The 19,414-nt window shown below is 41.5% G+C and overlaps 1 protein-coding gene across 4 annotated transcripts in view; it reads right to left on the bottom strand.

Moving 5' to 3' along the window:
- Positions 1-14,168: 14,168 nt before the first annotated feature.
- raf1a (Raf-1 proto-oncogene, serine/threonine kinase a) overlaps positions 14,169-19,414 on the bottom strand; it is a 24,646-nt gene continuing 19,400 nt past the window's right edge. For all 4 annotated transcript variants that reach the window (XM_026241426.1, XM_026241425.1, XM_026241428.1 and 1 more), the window contains 2 exons: positions 18,134-18,268; positions 14,169-14,736 (listed from right to left, as the gene is read on the bottom strand). In XM_026241426.1, the coding sequence (XP_026097211.1) occupies positions 14,596-14,736; positions 18,134-18,268 (276 nt within the window). In that variant the 3' untranslated portion in view covers positions 14,169-14,595. The remainder of the gene's footprint in view (positions 14,737-18,133; positions 18,269-19,414) is intronic.

Raw genomic sequence — 19,414 nt, 5'->3', positions numbered from 1 at the left:
ATATATTAAATAATATTGATATCTATGGATAATCAGTTAAACTAGCTACAGTAGCTATTTTTATTGTAAACATTTTTTTTTTCACTTTTTATATCTAAATGTTAGTGAGCAGAATAAAAATGAAAAATAAACTTTTAGATATCAGTCTGCATGTGTGATGGACATTGGTATCTACTTTGAAAGCATCTTGAGTAAAACCGCATCATATTTAATTAAGCATGTGCACAACACTTGAACCAGAAGCGATGAAACCCAGTTAACATGAGAATGTATCATATAACCTCCCTGCCAGAATCTTTTCAACAAGTTGCCCTAGTCAGACCAAGAAATGCAAGCATCCATTACTGCTCCCCATAATCATACTTCTTCAAGTTTGCTGTTACAAGAAGCTGATGCTGTACTGGGAGAACTTTAAAACTGTGGAGGAAAGGAAACTTTGCTTCAAGAGTAGAACGGCAGGGGATTTGTCCAAATGTGGGAAAACGCCAGAAGTAGTGCACTGTATCATCAAGGCCATCATTCGCAGAGTAGTGAGGAATTTCACCACTTCAGCTCTTGCTTCTAGCATCTGTAAAGACCAGCATGAACATTAGCGAGTGGAACATACAATAGAGTCGGTGAGGCAAAAGTACGTTTGACCAGATATTTCTGTGTATATGAACCGATGGAACCAATGGTGCCAACAACGTGAACATTGTTCTATTGCCAAAGGTGTTTTTTATCATATACATATCTTTTAGCTTCAAGACATATTATGAAATAATATTTGTTCCCTTTCAAGGGAACTTCGAACTGCATCCTCTAGGGGTTGCTATGGGGAACAACTTGTCGTGACCCGTGTCTGAAGCATACATTGAAAAAAAAACAACTTGTTGGCCAGCGACAGCCTCTGACGTCACTACTGGTGCGACTACAAAACAAGCACTGGAGAACACATCATTCTCTTCTTCGTCTTCACTGACTGTTCTGTTTGAAGTGTGCATCTGAAAGAACCGGTAAGAGCAATCTTTCTCTGTTTATCATGGCGACAACCAGCAAGCATTTAGACAATGTGTGGATCCGTGTCAGTGTTATTTGACAACAAATGACACACACGATCTTTGCGTCATTTGTTTGTGTGAAGAGCACGTACGCGATGTCTTTGAGGAGGCAATTTGCGTTTTTTCAATTAAAAAAGCTCCACTCTCGTTCATCTCTCTTCTGAAAAAAAGCAGAAAAGGCAGCCATCTGCTTCCCGCGGTTCAGGACCTGTCGCTGCTGAGGCACAGAGAAGAATGAGCTTGTGAGAATAACAGGTGGATCTGTCTGAATGGTTTAAAGAGGGACTTTCCCTTTCACGCTCGTTATGGTGGCAGACGAGAGAGAGCCTCGGGAGGATGATGTCATATCTTTAATATTTCTGATACTGAGGTTAGTGCTTTGCTGGGTTTTTTACCCAGGAAAAGCAGGAGATATTTAAGGATGGTGAAGAAGCTGAGGCTGAGCCTTCTCAATTCTCCTGCCCTGCGTATGTAGAGCTGTTGGGGGTTATTGATCGTGCCACGGCAAAGTAAAAAAAAAAGGACTTGCCATTAGAGTGCGCTTACAAGGTGACGCTGTGAGGCCAAAATAAAAAACAAAAACCCCTCGATGAGTGTTATCTTTTTGACCATAGCCCCCCAGCTCAGGTGAGCCTTCCATTCCTGCATGATCTCCATACAGAGATCAAAAAATGAAAGAAGCCGTTTTCACACGATGCTGGTGCACAACGGATCTCTCTCCGTGCTACCAAGCAGGCCGCCTCCGCCGTGGGCAGGACTATGGTGGCCATGGTGGCAGTGGAGAGACATCTGTGGATGAACCTGGCAGACATCGGCTTTCTTCTCGATGCTCAGGTTTCGCCTTCTGAACTTTTCGGTATTTCCATTGAGATGGCAACTGAGTTTCACGGAGGTCCAGGTCTGAGCCCGAATAACATAGGGGTCCTGGTCTGTCTCGATCTGAGGATCAAAGACGGGCACAGAAGGCTAGTGTCGTGACTTGCGCTCCTCCCCCATCTGCGGGCAGGGGTAAGAGGAATCGTGGGTCACGAGGAGGTAAGCAGAACCTAAGGGGTGTAGTCTAGACGAGGCACTGTTCTCATCCGAATCGAAGTGATACCGAGGTATCTACTCGTTTACTTTTGGGGATTTTTAACTTCTGCTTTTATCCTCCCCTTCCTAATTCCCCTGTAACCACCAGCTCTCCACCTGATCGAGGTTAGGTGGAAACCTCTCACATAACAGCAGAGATGTATAAAGTACTAGAGACCCATACTTGAGTAAAAGTACAAGTGCTCTATCAAAAAAAGTGACTTGAGTAGAAGTTGAAGTGCTCTTTAAGCACCACACTTAAGTAGAAGTACTAAAGTATTCAACATTTTTTGTACTTAAGTATTGCAAGTAGTCTATTTTAAAATTTACTACTCAAGTACTGAAAGTAAAAGTAAAAGTATTGTGTTATGTAGCAATAAAAGAAAGTAGTTAAAAGTTTGTTTTTATACATAAAACATATTGTTTTTACTATTTCAAATGATTAACCTAAAGGACAATCACAATTCCTTTGACTGTAACTTCTTGTAAACAAAAAACGGTTACTAGGGTCAGTTAGACCAATTTGCAAAATTATGTCATTAATAACTTACCCTCATGTTGTTTCAAACCCGTAAGACATCAGAGGGTCATTTAGAATTTTTTGAAGCATCGAAAATACATTTTGGTCCAAAAATAGCAAAAACTACGACTTTATTCAGCATTGTCTTCTCTTCCGTGTCTGTTGTAAGACACTTAAAAACAAAGCAGTTTGTGATATCCGGTTCGCGAACGAATGTAACCGGATCTTTTTGAAACAGTTCACCAAATCGAACTGAATCGTTTTAAACGGTTCGCGTCTCCAATACGCATTAATCCACAGATGAATTAAGCTGTTAACTTGTTTAATGTGTCTGACACTCCCTCTGAGTTAAAACAAACCAATATCCCGGAGTAATTCATTGACTCAAACAGTACACTGACTGAACTGCTGTGAAGAGAGAACTGAAGATGAACACCGAGCCGAGCCAGATAATGACTTGTTCACGAGTCAAGAACCGTTTCTGTCAGACGCGTCCGATTCGTGAACCGAGGAGCTGATGATACTGCGCATGTGTGATTTAGCGTGAAGCAAACCGACACAGAGCGTCTGAACCGAACTGATTCTTTTGGTGATTGATTCTGAACTGATTCTTAATGTTATGAGCCCAGGTGCAGTCAACGCCAATGACGCCATTGCGTCGAGCGCAAAAGAATCAGTGAACTGTTTTCTTCAACTGGTTTATTGAATCGAACTGTCAGAAAGAACTAACGTTACTGGTCATCCGAGAACCGATGCAACCGGTTCTTGACTCGTGAATGAGTCATTATCTGGCTCGGCTCGGTGTTCATCTCTCTCTTCACAGCAGTTCAGTCAGCACGCGCAGTCTTCTTAATCGCTTGATTCGCTCAATGATGTGCCAGCTTCATCAAACCTGCCATGCCATCTACAGTTCTGGCAGTGGTTTGTAATGGAATGATTCGTAACATTTTTATAATTGTAACGAGTAACGATGCAGCACATAAAAAAAAAATATCGGAGTAAAAGTATTAAACTCAGCGAAAATATGTACTGAAGTAAAAGTGGAAGTAGGAGAAAAAAATAATACTCTAGTAAAATACAGATACCGCCTTTTAGTACTTAAGTACAGTAGTGAAGTATATCTACTTCGTTACTATACATCTCTGCATAACAGTCTCTTATCCTGGACCTAAAATGTTTTTTTATGGTTCTATGTTCAACCACCCTACTTATGGTCCAGACTAAAAGGGGTGCCTCTTGAGCAGGGCTCCAGCGCAGGAGGGTGGGTGAGTAAATGTAACCCTGCCTATATATACTTATGTGTATTAAATTGTGGTGGTTACGTGTCTACTATCAATTACAGTGTTTACTAAACACTCGCCAGCACCAGCCATCCGGCTTCATGTTCCGGTATTAGGCAGCTGAGATCACAGGTTTCTGTGGGAGACTCCTTTATCATCAGGCCTGGAACAGCACTGCAGGGAATTTGATGGATGTCTGGGCAGGTCACCCTGAGGGTTCTCCTGGCTGGTTAGTTGTGCTGAAGTCTTGGATATGCTGCCTCAGGTGATGCTCCCCTCTTCCGAGGTTTGTAGAATTTGAGCTTGCCTCTCCCATGCGATTCATCACTTCTGCGATGCTTAGGAACCTTTAAGTACACACGCTAAGTTTTGTGTATTTTCTCAAAACCACATGGTGGTCAGTGTGCACACAAGACTCTGCAAACCTTCTGAAATCCTGTACGGTAAGTGTTACGCACTCCACTTCGTTCTCTTTCATGAGATGATTAGACCTTGGTTCCTTGGGCATCATTCATCCAGTGTGTATTTGTTTATACACTTCAAGCATCACTTCCCTCAACATGAGGGGCTTTTTGTGATTCTCGTGGTAGTTTAGCAGCGATCCCCTTTTTCCAAGAAGGGTCACCTATGAGCGCGATACTCTGAGCTATGAGTTCTCCTTTCATATGTGACTGAATTCTCTGTTTTTTCACCAGAGCGCTCCAGTATTGTTTCCATAGATCGAGTTGATGACTCTTAAACATAATGTTTTGAGATACACTATTCCATCTATGAGCTGCTCTATCGGAGTCCACGAGAGCCCAGGATTTGAAAATCCACCCATGTACGCTTTTTTGGCTAAAAGTTGCATGCTTGCATTCTAGTGGCTTTGGCTATGCTCCCTTATTGGAAATTACATCACATTTCTGGAGTGCAAAACATAAACCACCTGAGCCAACACGATAAATATAATGACAAGCAATAGAAGAGTTGAAAAGGCAGACCGTTTTATTAGTATGTTTTAATATAAAAACACATTGCTATAGGTAATGAGCACAACTCATATGGCCAAAATTGTAAATTCTACTTCTTGTTACAAATATGGTATAAACATCACTTCTACCACTAAAGACTGCTTTTTAAGTTTAGTTATCTTCCTGATGTATCCGAATTCCTTAGCATATCCAAAACCTCAGAACAACTTGATGATGTAACAAAAACTATGGACTCTCTCTTTTCTAGCATTTTAAATACAGTTTCTCCTTTATGTTTAAGGAAGGTTAAGGAAAACAGTCTGACACCATGGTATGATGAGCACACTCGCACCCTAAAGAGAGCAGCCCGAAAAATGGAGCACAGCTGGAGGAAAACAAAACTAGAGGTATTACGTATTGCTTGGCGGGAAAGTAACCTATCCTACAGAAAAGCATTAAAAACTGCTAGATCCGATTACTTTTCTTCTCTTTTAAAAAAATACAAACATAACCCCATGTATTTATTCAATACAGTGCCTAAATTAACGAAAAATAAAGCCTAAAGTTTTCTCATTTCCCAACATCACAGCAGTAATGACTTTATGAACTACTTTACTTCTAAAATCCATACTATTAGAGATAAAATGTTTACCATTCAGCCATCAGCTACAATTTCGCATCAGACAGTGCACTGTAGATCTCCTGAGGAACAGTTCCACTCATTCTCTTCTATAGGAGAGGAAGAATTGTATAAACTTGTTAAATAATCTAAACTAATAAAATGTATGTTAGACCCTATTCTATCTAAGCTCCTAAAAGAGGTGCTTCCAGAAGTCATAGATCCTCTTCTGACTATTATTAATTCCTAATGTTTCATTAGGATATGTCCCCAAAACCTTCAAACTGGCTGTTATTAAGCCTCTCATAAAAAAAACACAACTTGACCACAAAGAACGTTAATTAAAGACAGATCTCGAATCTCCCCTTTCTGTCCAAGATATAGAAAAGGTAGTATCCTCACAATTATATTGCTTCTTAGAGAAAAATGGTATCTGTGAGGATTTCCAGTCACGATTTAGACCATATCATAGTACTGAGACTGCTCTCCTTAGAGTTACAAATGACCAAATTAGTGTTATTGGATCTTAGTGCTGCGTTTGACACTATGTGACGGCTGGTGAAAGGACAGTCTGGAAACAATAGCCAGTTAACAAGGTTTAATGAGATGTTGAGATATTGTACAAAGACACACAAAGACAATGATACGGGAACACTCCAGAGGGATGATTAAGGCGGTGAGAAGTCCAGACGGTAATGGAGTGCAGGTGAGGAGTCCGGGTGTTGACGGCGTGAGGCAGCAGGAGAGAGTGGCACAGGAACTGCGGGGAACAGAGCCGAAGGTAAGTGTCCGTGGCTGAGTGATCGTGCGGAGAGTGGATGAGGTTCTGGGGAAACACAGATATCCAAACGCAAACTACACAGAAGCCAGACAGGGGTAAACACAACGACATGAAACAACGATCTCACAAACACAAGACGTGAGACAAGCCATTATACAGGAGATGAGTAATGAGTGGCAGCTGTTGCTGATACAATTAATGGAGACGCCCACAACTAATCAGTGCAGACGCAGAACACACAGAATTCACCACAAAGTGTAAACAACCCGAGATCACGGTTTACTAACCGTGACAGTACCCCCCCCAAGAACTCCTCCTGGAGTTCCCAGAAGGGCCTACCTACTGATTTAATTCATCAATAAGGGAGTGATCCAATATGTCCCTAGCAGGTACCCAACTCCTCTCCTCCGGACCGTAACCTTCCCTGTCCACCAGATACTGGAATCCTCGTCCCCTCCGTCTCGAGTCCAGAATACAATTAACCGGATATGTCGGTTCCCCATCTACGAGTTTAATTTTGGACACATGAAAGGCGGGGTGTATCCTCTTGTACGCAGGAGGTAGTTTGAGGGGGACTGTCACCGGACTAATGATCTTGGTGATAGTGAACGGGCCGCTAAATTTGGGAGCTAGTTTATTAGAAACGGATCGCAATGGAATGTTACTGGTAGAAAGCCACACTTTTTGACCCACGACGTAGACGGGAGGCTTTGACCGGTGGCGATCGGCCTTGGCCTTAGTGCGCTCCCTCACACGGAGCAGAGTCTCACGGGCTCTGGTCCAGGTGCGGTGGCACCTCTGGACAAATGCGTGAGCGGAGGGGATCGCGACTTCAGATTCCAGACTGGGAAACGCTGGTGTCTGGTACCCTACACTACACTGAAACAGAGAGAGGCCCGTAGCTGACACTGGCAAAGAATTGTGGGTGTACTCCACCATAGAGAGTTGTTGATTCCAGGAAGAAGGATTCTTGGAGACCAAACATCTCAACGTCCTTTCTAAATCTTGGTTGGCTCGCTCAGATTGTCCGTTGCTTTGGGGATGATAACCCGACGACAAGCTAACTGACGCTCCTAATAACTTGCAAAACTCTTTCCAAAATTTGGAAATGAACTAGGATCCCCTGTCTTAAACCACGTCTACCGGGAGGCCATGGAGCTGAAAGACGTGATCTAAAACAGTAACCGCTGTCTCCTTGGCTGTCGGTAATTTGGGCAAGGGAATGAAATGTGCCGCCTTCGAGAACCGGTCCACTACAGTCAAAACGACTGTTATGCCATTAGAGGGAGGGAGGGCGGTAACAAAATCTAGAGCGATATGTGACCAGGGTCTCGAAGGGACAGACAGCGGTTGAAGGAGCCCATCAGGAGGTCGGTTAGATGTCTTACCACTGGCACAAACTGAACAAGCCAAAACAAAATTGCGGATGTCGCGAGCCATACGTGGCCACCAGAATCGTTGTCTAACCAACCCATTAGTTCTACTTATCCCTGGATGACCCCACCGGACAACTTCAGCCCTTAACTCCTCCGGCACAAATAAGCGGTTCGGTGGGCAACCGGACGGAGGCGTTACCCCTTCTAAGGCCGTCTTGACCTTCGACTCGACCTCCCATACGAGTGCTGAGACTACTAATCTCTCAGGCAAAATACACTCGGGAGTAACGGGACAGGCGGAGGGATCAAAAAGACGTGACAAAGAATCGGGTTTAACATTTTTGGAACCCGGGCGGTACGATAGGGTAAATTCAAAACGGCTGAAAAAAAGTGCCCACCGAGCCTGCCTGGAATTGAGTCTTTTAGCAGTTCTAATGTACTCTAAATTCTTATGATCGGTCCAAACAATAAAGGGAAACCCTGAACCCTCTAACCAGTGGCGCCACTCCTCCAACGCTAATTTGACCGCCAACAACTCTCTATTGCCAATGTCATAATTACGTTCGGCAGGAGATAATCGATGAGAGAAAAACACGCAAGGGTGGACCTTATCGTCTGAAGCAGCATGTTGGGACAACACTGCTCCTACCCCCACCTCTGATGCGTCGACCTCCACCACGAACTGCCGTGTGGGATCAGGGGCGACAAGGATGGGAGCCGAAACAAAGCGGTTCTTCAGGTTAGAGAACGCAGTCTCAGCTGCGTCAGACCACCTGAACGGAATACCGGGGGAGGTCAAGGCTGTCAGAGGTGAGGCTAGTTGGCTGTAATTACGAATAAAACGCCGATAGAAGTTGGCGAACCCCAGAAACCGCTGTACACAATAAATCCTAGGAAGGGGACCGACTGTGCATGGAATACGCACTTCAACGCCTTGACAAAAAGCCCATTCTCTAATAACCTCTGGAGCACTCGTCTGACGTGTTGAACATGTTCCTGGAGAGATGAAGAAAAAATCAGTATGTCATCCAGGTAAACATATATAAACTAATCTACCATATCTCTCAACACGTCATTCACGAGTGCTTGAAAAACCCCGGGCGAGTTGGAGAGCCCGAACGGCATAACCAAATATTCAAAGTGCCCTCTTGGGGTATTAAAGGCAGTTTTCCATTCATCCCCCTTCCTGATGCGGACCAAATGTTAAGCGTTACGTAAATCCAATTTTGTGAATACAGATGCTCCCTGCAACCTCTCGAAAGCTGAAGACATGAGTGGTAATGGATAAGTATTCTTAATAGTAATGTTGTTCAGCTCTTGGTAATCAATACAAGGTCGCAGAGAACCATCCTTCTTACCCACAAAAAAGAACCCTGCCCCCGCTGGAGATGAGGAAGGACGGATGAACCCAGAGGCTAAGGAATCAGAAATGTATTTATCCATGGCCTCCCTCTCAGGAATAGAAAGAGAGTATAACTTGCCTTTAGGCGGAGATTTACCTGACACTAAGTCTATGGCACGGTCGTAGGGATGATATGGAGGAAGAGAAGCAGCCCGGGACTTACTGAACACTTCCTTCAGGTCCAGATACTCAACGGGCATGTTTGGCAACGCCATGGTCTCCTTCTGAAAAACAGAAACAGGAACAACAGGACAGGCAGAAACCAGACAAGACTCATGACAACTTTCAATCCACAATGTGATAGTGTTAGAACCCCATTCCACTCGTGGATTATGTTTGAACAACCAGGGGTGACCTAAAACAATGGGAGCAACACGGGAGTCCATGAGAAAAAAGGATATGGTTTCTTGATGGTTGCCGGATGTGATGAGTGTGATGTGTTCAGTATGGTGGGTTACATGAGGCAGTTCCTGGCCGTTGAGTGCGGTGACATGGATGGGGAGAGACACAGGAAGGACAGGAATGTTCAGGTGATGTGCAAGTGAAGAATCAATGAAATTACCTTCGGCTCCGGAGTCCAGAAGAGCTTGGCATTCATGATGGTGATTCTTCCACCCCAGTTTCACCGGAAGGAGGGTCGATGATGTGGGTGAGGACTTCTCGGCGGAGATCCCATCCGATAGTAGCCTCAGGTTTACTATCGGGCTGACTCTTTTACCGGGCAAGAGTAGTTGTTATGATCAGAGCCTCCACAGTATAAACATAGTCCTTGGGACCTCCGCCTTTCCCTCTCCCTCCGGGACAGCCGATCTCAACCCACCTGCATGGGCTCGTGATCGTCGACAGAACCGACCGTGTTCTCTCGACTCAAGCGCCCCCTACTGGGAGAGAATGGAAGTCTGGAAGGACTGTGTTGGCGGCCCAGGTGATTAAACCTGGCCTCCACCCGCAACGCCAGGTCGATGAGTTCATTGAGAGTAGGGGGCAGCTCGAGGAGGTAGATCTCCTGCTGAACACGGTCGGATAACCCATGCAGGAATCTATCCCACTGCGCCGCCTCGTTCCACTGGCACGCGGCCGCCAGGGTACGGAACTCGATGGAATATTCGGTGACAGATGAATGTCCTTGTCGGAGTTCCGAGAGGCGATGGGCGGCCTCCCTGCCGGTCGCGGCCCGGTCGAAAACTCTCTTCATCTCGTCAGATAGGAGGTGGATCGAGGCACAGCATGGATGTTGATTTTCCCACACCGCCGTTCCCCATAAGGCAGCCTTGCCCGATAAAAGGGTGAGCGTGAACGCTACCTTGGATTCTTCTGTGGCGAAAGTGCGGGGCTGCAGGGCAAAATGCATAGAGCACTTGTTAAGGAATTTTCTGCAAAAAGTTGGCTCACCAGCGTAATTCTCCGGTGCCGGAAGTCGCGGCTCTGGCCGGAAGTGGTCCTGGGGAATCCCCGGGGGAACGGTCGGCGCAGGCGGTGCGATGGGCGCAGTGGGAGATGTGAGCTGATGGATCTGCTGGGTGAGCTCGGACACCTGTGCCACCAGCGCTTGGACAGCGCGTCCGGTGTTCGAGATGCTCTCCTGCTGCTGATCCATTCTCTTGACGCTGTGGTGCATGAAATCGGTGAGGGTGTTGGTGCTCGCTGCTTCCATGTTGGTGAGATCGTTCTGTGACAGCTGGTGAAAGGACAGTCTGGAAACAATAGTGAGTTAACAAGGTTTAATGAGATGATGAGATATTGTACAAAGACACACAAAGACGATGATACGGGAACACTCCAGAGGGATGATTAAGGCGGTGGGAAGTCCAGACGGTAATGGAGTGCAGGTGAGGAGTCCGGGTGTTGACGGCGTGAGGCAGCAGGAGAGAGTGGCACAGGAACTGCGGGGAACAGAGCCGAAGGTAAGTGTCCGTGGCTGAGTGATCGTGCGGAGAGTGGATGAGGTTCTGGGGAAACACAGACATCCAAACGCAAACTACACAGAAGCCAGACGGGGGTAAACACAACGACATGAAACAACGATCTCACAAACACAAGACGTGAGACAAGCCATTATATAGGAGATGAGTAATGAGTGGCAGCTGTTGCTGATACAATTAACGGAGACGCCCACAACTAATCAGTGCAGACGCAGAACACACAGAATTCACCACAATGTGTAAACAACCGTGACACACTATTGACCACAACATTCTTTTGCATAGACTAGAACACTTTGTTGGCATTAATGGAAGTGCATTAGCATTGTTTAAATTGTACTTATATGACCTCCATCAGTTCATAGCAGTGAATGAAGATGTATCATATCGATCACAAGTGCAGTATGGAGTACCTCAAGGCTCAGTACTAGGGCCACTACCTTCACGCTTTACATGTTACCCTTGGGAGATATCATCAGGAAACATGGTGTTAGCTTTCACTCTTATGCTGATGTGTCTGCCTCCCAAACAATGTTAGGTAGGTTATTCCAGAGTTTAGTTGCCAAATAGGAGAAGGATCTGCCGCCCGCAGTTGATTTTGATATTCTAGGTATTATCAGATTGCCTGAATTTTGAGAACGTAACGGACGTAGAGGATTATAATGTAAAAGGAGCTCATTCAAATACTGAGGTGCTAAACCATTCAGGGCTTTATAAGTAATAAGCAATATTTAAAATCTATTTGATAGGGAGCCAGTGCAGTTTTGACAGGACCGGGCTAATATTGTCATACTTCCTGGTTCTAGTAAGAACTCTTGCTGCTGCATTTTGGACTAGCTGTAGTTTGTTTACTAAGCGTGCAGAACAACCACCCAATAAAGCATTACAAAAATCATAAATGAATGGATTAACATTCATGCATTTGACATTGAGAGCATAGGCCGTAATTTAGATATATTTTTGAGATGGAAAAAAGCAGTTTTACTAATGCTAGAAACATGGCTTTCTAAGGAAATATTGCGGTCCCACTTTTTATTAGGTGGCCTTAAGTACTATGTACTTACATAAAAAAAAAATATTTACAATGTACTTATTGTGTTCATATTGTATTGTAAAACACTTTTGGTGCTATTGAGGTGGGATAGGGGTAAGGTTAGGGAGAGGGTTGGAGGTATGGTTAAGTTTAAGGGTGGGTTAAGGTGTAAAGTATGGGTCAACAGTGTAATTATAAATGTAATTACAGAAATTAAATACAGATGTAGTTACATGCAGTTTAAAAAAAAATATATATGTACAATGTAAAAACATGTATGTACACAATAAGTACATTGTACTAAATTATTAATTAAAATGTAAGTACATAGTAGTTAAGGCCACTTAATATAAAGTGGGTCCAAGATTGCGATCAAATAGCAGACCTAGGTTCCTAACTGATGACGAAGAATTGACAGAGCAACCATCAAGTCTTAGACAGTGTTCTAGGTTATTACAAGCAGAGTTTTTAGGTCCTATAATTAACACCTCTGTTTTTTTCAGAATTTAGCAGTAAGAAATTACTCGTCATCCAGTTTTTTATATTGACTATGCATTTCATTAGTTTTTCAAATTGGTGTGTTTCACCGGGCCGCGAATAAATATAGAGCTGAGTATCATCAGCATAACAGTGAAAGCTAACACCATGTTTCCTGATGTTATCTCCCAAGGGTAACATATAAAGCGTGAAGAGTAGTGGCCCTAGTACTGAGCCTTGAGGTACTCCCATACTGCACTTGTGATCGATATGATACATCTTCATTCACTGCTACGAACTGATGGCGGTCACACAAGTACAATTTAAACCATGCTAATGCACTTCCATTATTGCCAACAAAGTGTTTAAGTCTATGCAAAAGAATATTGTGGTCAATTGTGTCAAACTCAGCACTAAGATCCAATAAAACTAATAGAGAGATACACCCACGATCAGATGATAAGAGCAGATAATTTGTAACTCTAAGGAGAGCAGTCTCAGTACTATGATACGGTCTAAATCCTTTCAGCAGAATAATGCACCCTGCCACACTGCAAAAATGGTTTCAAGGAACATGATAGAGTTCAACGTGTTACCTTGGCTTCCAAATTATCCAACTGATCTATGGGATGTGCTGGACCATCAAATCTGATCCATGGAGACCCCACCTCGCAGTTTCCAGGACTTGGAAAACCTGCTGATCATATCTTGATGGCAGATGCAACAGTACACTTGTAGAGGTCTTGTGGAGTCCATGCTTCAATATGTAAAAAGAAAAGCTGCCACAGTAGTTAAGTTTCACTTCTTTACATTTATTTTTCTGAGAATCTTTAATCATAAGTCATATCTTTTTATGCAGTCTGACTCACTTCTCTCTTTGTTGACGTATGCAAGGTCATGCTGCAGTTAAGCCAATCACTCTCAACTCCCTCTGCCATTTATATTTGCATTTATCTAGAGTGGCTAATAAATGAGGAAAATCACAAGCAATTTTGTCTGTTCAGCAAATAATATTCATACTATACCAAATTTGAACATAAAGAGTTGTGGTAAGTCCTTTTTAATGGTTGCTGATTAGTTAACCTTTGAGGTTACACAAATCTGTTCCTGCAAACGTTCCAGAGATTTGCACCACTTTGCACATTTATGACGGTATATGGACATGTTTTTAAGACTGACTGAAATACTTGCTGCATGTTTAGATGGATAGAAATCTCCTCAGCTTTGCCCAAAGCAGCCCAAGCTGAGTTGCATAACATTAATGTGAACTGTGAACAATGTAACATTCATCTTGTACATACCTAAGTCACTGCATGCACAGCTGTGCTCATACTGTCAACAAAATTTTACTTATAGCTGAGCATATACGGTATTTTCTGAATGCACACAAATTATCTTTGAACAAGGTAATTCTGGACAGTAACAGTGATTATTTTGTATAATGGCAATCAGTATATGGACACTTGGAATTGAGGTCCATCAGACAAGAGAATACTTTTTTTTTTTTTTGCGGTGTCATTATGGTGTATGAAGTGTAGCTTGATGTTTAAGAAATGTAAAGCATGTTCAAATAAGGTTGCAACACAACAGAATGTAAAAAAAAAATGACACTGTATTTTATGTTGAGCTTCTTTAAGGCAGCACTAGAAAAAACTTACAATTAACATAGCAAAACAAGACACAATGACAGAAAGGGTATTTAACTTAATTTTATTAAAATAATTGATTAACAGTATATATTCAATTTAGAGTCAATAACACCTTCAAAGTAATTGACATCACAAAATAGAGCTCAAATTACGTAAAACTATGTCGCATCTTACTAATGAACAGCATTCAATGACAACTCAATACTGACTAAATCTTGAAGCTAATTTTGTCTATATAATATTCAAACATCATTGAGGGCAACATCTTTTCAGACACATAGAACTGTGGGATCCTTTACTCTTTCATAATCTTCTTATAATCAAAGTGCATCTGTCACTGGCCTGCAAACACAGGAAACAGTCTTCATTTCTGAGATCAACATCAACTCTTGCACAATTTCAGTCATTCGGTTTATCAGTCACAAATTATTTTAATGATACTGTAGCAGCACAAGGCAATAGTATTTGGCTTCTAGAAGATGGGCAGCTTCATGGAGGTGAGTGTGAAGGAGTTGATGTCTTCAGTCTGTGATGCTCTGTGCAACGAAGGTTCAGAAGCACTGCGGTTGATTTTGGGTAGCGAATGCTGCAGGAGCTCAATGGAGGACAGAATCTGTCAAAGATCCCCAGAGAGAGAAAAGAAGTGTGTTATTATTACCTACATCTGCCATGCCTCTCAAAAAACTGATCATTTAATAAAATGTTTCTGTTGCCAAACAAAATCAATCATTCAACTATGCTGTGATAAACCATTTTAATGCACGGTGGTAAAGAACCACCCAATGTGAAACAGACTGCATTCAAATTTCAAACGATAAATAAGAGTTTTGGAGCTTTTGAGTAGCGTGATGGATCATGTGTGCTCCCGCTTTGCCTCAAGTTCAAGTGAAGCAGGAGTGCATTCTTATTAGCATGAAGTAAACATTGAATGAACATCTGATCCATGTTGAAAGATACAATTTGACAGATACATGTTGTATAGTGTATCATGTAATCACTCAATGACTGTTTCAACCGTGGAAAGACAGCAACTAGAAAATATTAACTTTTTCTATTTAAAATAACTGCTTTCTATTTGAATATATTTTAAAATGTAATTTACTCCTGTGATTTCAAAGCCGATATTTAGCATTATTACTCCAGTCACATATACTTCAGAAATAATTCTAATATTCTGATTTGCTGCTCAAAAACAAAAACAAAAAGCAAACAAACAAAAATAAAACAGTTATTTTCATTATTATTATGTTGAAAACAGCTAGAATTGTTTCAGGTTTCTTTGATGAATAGAAAGTTCAGAAGAACAGTACTTATCTGAAAAAAAAGAAATATTTTGTATCTTTATCATCACTTTTGATCAATTTACATTAAAGCATCCCTGTTAAATCAAATTATTAATTTATTAAGAGAGAAAACAAGACAAAAAAAAATAAATGAAATATAAACAGACAAATATTGCCAAATACATACCCGATTCCAAAAAAGTTGGGACACTACAAATTGTGAGTAAAAAAAGGAATGGAATAATTTACAAATCTCATAAACTTATATTTTATTCAAAATAAAATATAGATAACATATCAAATGTTGAAAGAGAGACATTTTGAAATGTCATGCCAAATATTTGCTAATTTTGGATTTCATGAGAGCTACACATTCCAAAAAAGTTAGCAGGTAGCAATAAGAGGCTGGAAAAGTTAAATGTACATTTAAGGAACAGCTGGAGGACCATTTTGCAACTTATTAGGTCAATTGACAACATGATTGGGTATAAAAAGAGCCTCTCAGAGTGGCAGTGTGTCTCAGAAGTCAAGATGTGCAGAGGATCACCAATTCCCCCAATGCTGCGGCAAAAATAGTGAAGCAATATCAGAAAGGAGTTTCTCAAAGAAAAATTGCAAAGAGTTTGAAGTTATCATCATCTACAGTGCATAATATCATCCAAAGATTCAATTAATCTGGAACAATCTCTGTGCGTAAGGGTCAAGGCCGGAAAACCATACTGGATGCCCGTGATCTTCAGCCCTTAGATGGCACTGCATCACATACAGGAATGCTACTGTAATGGAAATCACAATATGGGCTCAGGAATACTTCCAGAAAACATTGTCGTGAACACAATCCACCGAGCCATTTGCTGTTGCCGGCTAAAACTCTAGGTAAAAAAAATGTAAAAAAAGCGCAGGTGTTTTCTCTGGGCCAAGGCTCATTTAAAATGGACTGTCGCAAAGTGGAAAACTGTTCTGTGGTCGGATGACCTCTCTCACTGCCTTTTCAAAAACTATAAAAACAGTGGTTGCTGGACAATCAAATATGTTGTCATAATCTGCAGTAGTGCAGTTATTCACTCACAGGTTGATATATCCTATGTGACTTTACTGGTGCTTGTTTGATGTTGACTGTGTCTATGTAATCTGTTTATGTTTTTAATGTGTATGTATGCAATGTTTTTTACAGTTTTATAATAACAACCTGCCAGGGACTCCAGATGAAAATTAGTCTGTACGGCTATATCTGGCTCATTTACATTTGGACATTGTCCTTATGTTTATTAATGTGCATTGTCCCTTTTAAATAAATAAACAAACAAACAAACAAACAAACAAGAAGATGCGACAAAGAAGACCTAAGACAGTTGAGCAACTAGAAGCCTGTATTACACAAGAATGGGACAACATTCCTATTCCTAAACTTGAGCAACTTGTCCCCAGACATTTGCAGACTGTCTAAAAAGAAGAGGGGATGTACAAAGTGGTAAACATGGCCTTGTCCCAACTTTTTGAGGTGTGTTGATTGAAATTTGAAGTCAACTTATTTTCCCCTTAAAATTATACATTTTCTCAGTTTAAACATTTGATATGTCATCTATGTGATATTCTGAATAAAATATGTGGCTTTGAAGTGCCGGCCAGATGGCAAAAGTTCAAAAAGGGGGTAACTTGGATGTGAGGGACCCAGAGTGATTTTCCGAGCCCTGTTCCTCACTATGCAGATATACGTGTTCTTGAAGGGTGGCAGGGGAGCACCAATAATCCTTTCAGCAGTAAAGACCATTCTCTGTATTCTTCTAATGTTTGATTTTGTAGCTGAACCAAACCAGACAGTTATTGAAGTGGGCAGGACAGACTCTATGATGGCTGAGCAGAACTTCAAGCACATCATTCTGCTCAAGGGATACGCATAAGCACTTTGTGACACTCTTTATCGGATCCGTTGAAAGTTTATTTATAGCCTTTCTTGTTCTGCCTCAATACTGTTTTAAAAATAATTTGGATTTTGAAAAGCCTGTTTCCTTTATTGATATTGGTAGTTTTTTAAATATTTGTTTCTCATTTATTTGGTTACACAGTTACTGCAGATTTTTTGTATTTTTATTTAAACTGTTTTTTTTCCCCCTTCTTTTTATTTTACATGATTGTTTATGTTGTCTGTGCTTCCAAACATTCTTATTAGTTTTGAAAATAAATGTTCTATATTTCATAATTATTTGTTCATTCTTTATTGATTTTTAGTTTTGTACCTGTACCTATTTAATCTTTGTGTAAGTTATTTGTTCTTTTATATTAGGCATAAAGCATGATGTATTTTCATTTGTTTTGTTAATAAAAATTCTATGTTCTACGTTGTATTTTGTTGCTGCTTGAAATCAATTAAAGCAGTTGATGTCGAATTGCCGCTAAAAGTGAAAGTAAAATGTGCACGGTGCTTGAAAACTCAAACGAAGATTCATACGGCCACACCACGGTAATATCGTTATTACCGGGGTTTATACCGATTAACCGGTGGAAAAATGTTCTCACTGTCACAACCCTATTGCACAGATGCTATTTAAACTGAACTGAGCTTTATTGGTTTTGTCTCACTGCGGTGGTGCTCTGACGATTTGTTCTACCTCATTTAATCTAATGCAGTAAATGCCATTTCAATAAAAAAAACAATCTTGGACTTTGTTGTCTATTTTGCATCATGTATGTTTAGTTAGATAATCTGTTAAAGGAAAGCAAACACACCTGGGGGAAAAGGGGCCTCTCGTCCTTGGACTTCTTGATACAGTCAGCCACCAGTCTCTTCATGGCTTTAGGACAACTCTTATAGAGCTTACTGAGGTCTGGAGACAGATATCCTCGACCAACCATGTAGATGATCTGTAGAAAACAGTTAATAAGAAGCTTTAAGAAAGCACAGGGAACTACTGTAAATATATATGCATTCAAATATTTATTACTAAAAACACATCATCATAATCTTTTATTCTGGGACTTATTTAAATAATAGCTGTTTTCAATAGACTAAACTTTCTCACAATCCTAACATAAAATGGATTAATCTCACAAAACAATCAAAAACATATCCAAGTAAAATTTTCATTAAAAATCAAACAAAATAATATTAAGAACATTTTGAAGATTAGATTTAGCATGATGTCAATTCTATTTTACGAACCATTAAGATTATTTTTCCAGAAGTTGGACATTTATTTTTCTGAGATTCACCCGAAATGATGCAGAATGAGTGTGCACTCTATCAGAGCCACACACTGTAACTCACCCACACAAAGTGACTCACTCACTCACTCTCACACACACTCACACAGACACACACACTCACTCACAGTCTTATTCACTCTTAAACACACTCACACACTGTGACTCACTCCCTTACTCTCAAACACAATCGCACTGGCACTCTCACACACACACACACACACACACACACACTCACTCACAATTTCACTTACTCTCACACACACACTCAAGCACTCTCTCACACACACTGTAACTCACTCCCTCACTCTCAAAAACTCACACTGACACTCATTCACACACAAACTAACTCACTCACACACTGTGACTCACTCCCTCACTCTCAAACACACTCACACTGACACGGTTACATTGACTCACTCACGCACTCTCTCACACACACACACACACACACACAGTAACTCACTCACGCACAGTGACTCACTCCCTCACTCTCAAACATAATCACACTGGCACTCACACTCACACACACACACACACACACACTCATTCACTCACAATCTCACTTACTCTCACACACACACTCACGCACTCTCTCACACACACTGGCACTCATACACACACTGGCACTCACACACACACACACACACACACACACACACACAATCTCACTTACTCTCACACACACACTGTAACTCACTCCCTCACTCTCAAACACACTCACACTGACACACAGTTACATTGACTCACTCACGCACTCTCTCTCTCACACAGACACACACACACATACACACACACACTGTGACT

The sequence above is a fragment of the Carassius auratus genome, linkage group LG48F (assembly GCF_003368295.1).
Source record: "Carassius auratus strain Wakin linkage group LG48F, ASM336829v1, whole genome shotgun sequence".
Classification (NCBI taxonomy): Eukaryota; Metazoa; Chordata; class Actinopteri; order Cypriniformes; family Cyprinidae; genus Carassius; species Carassius auratus.
Note: the sequence above shows the minus strand (reverse complement) of the source record. Positions and strands in the feature narration are given on the sequence as shown.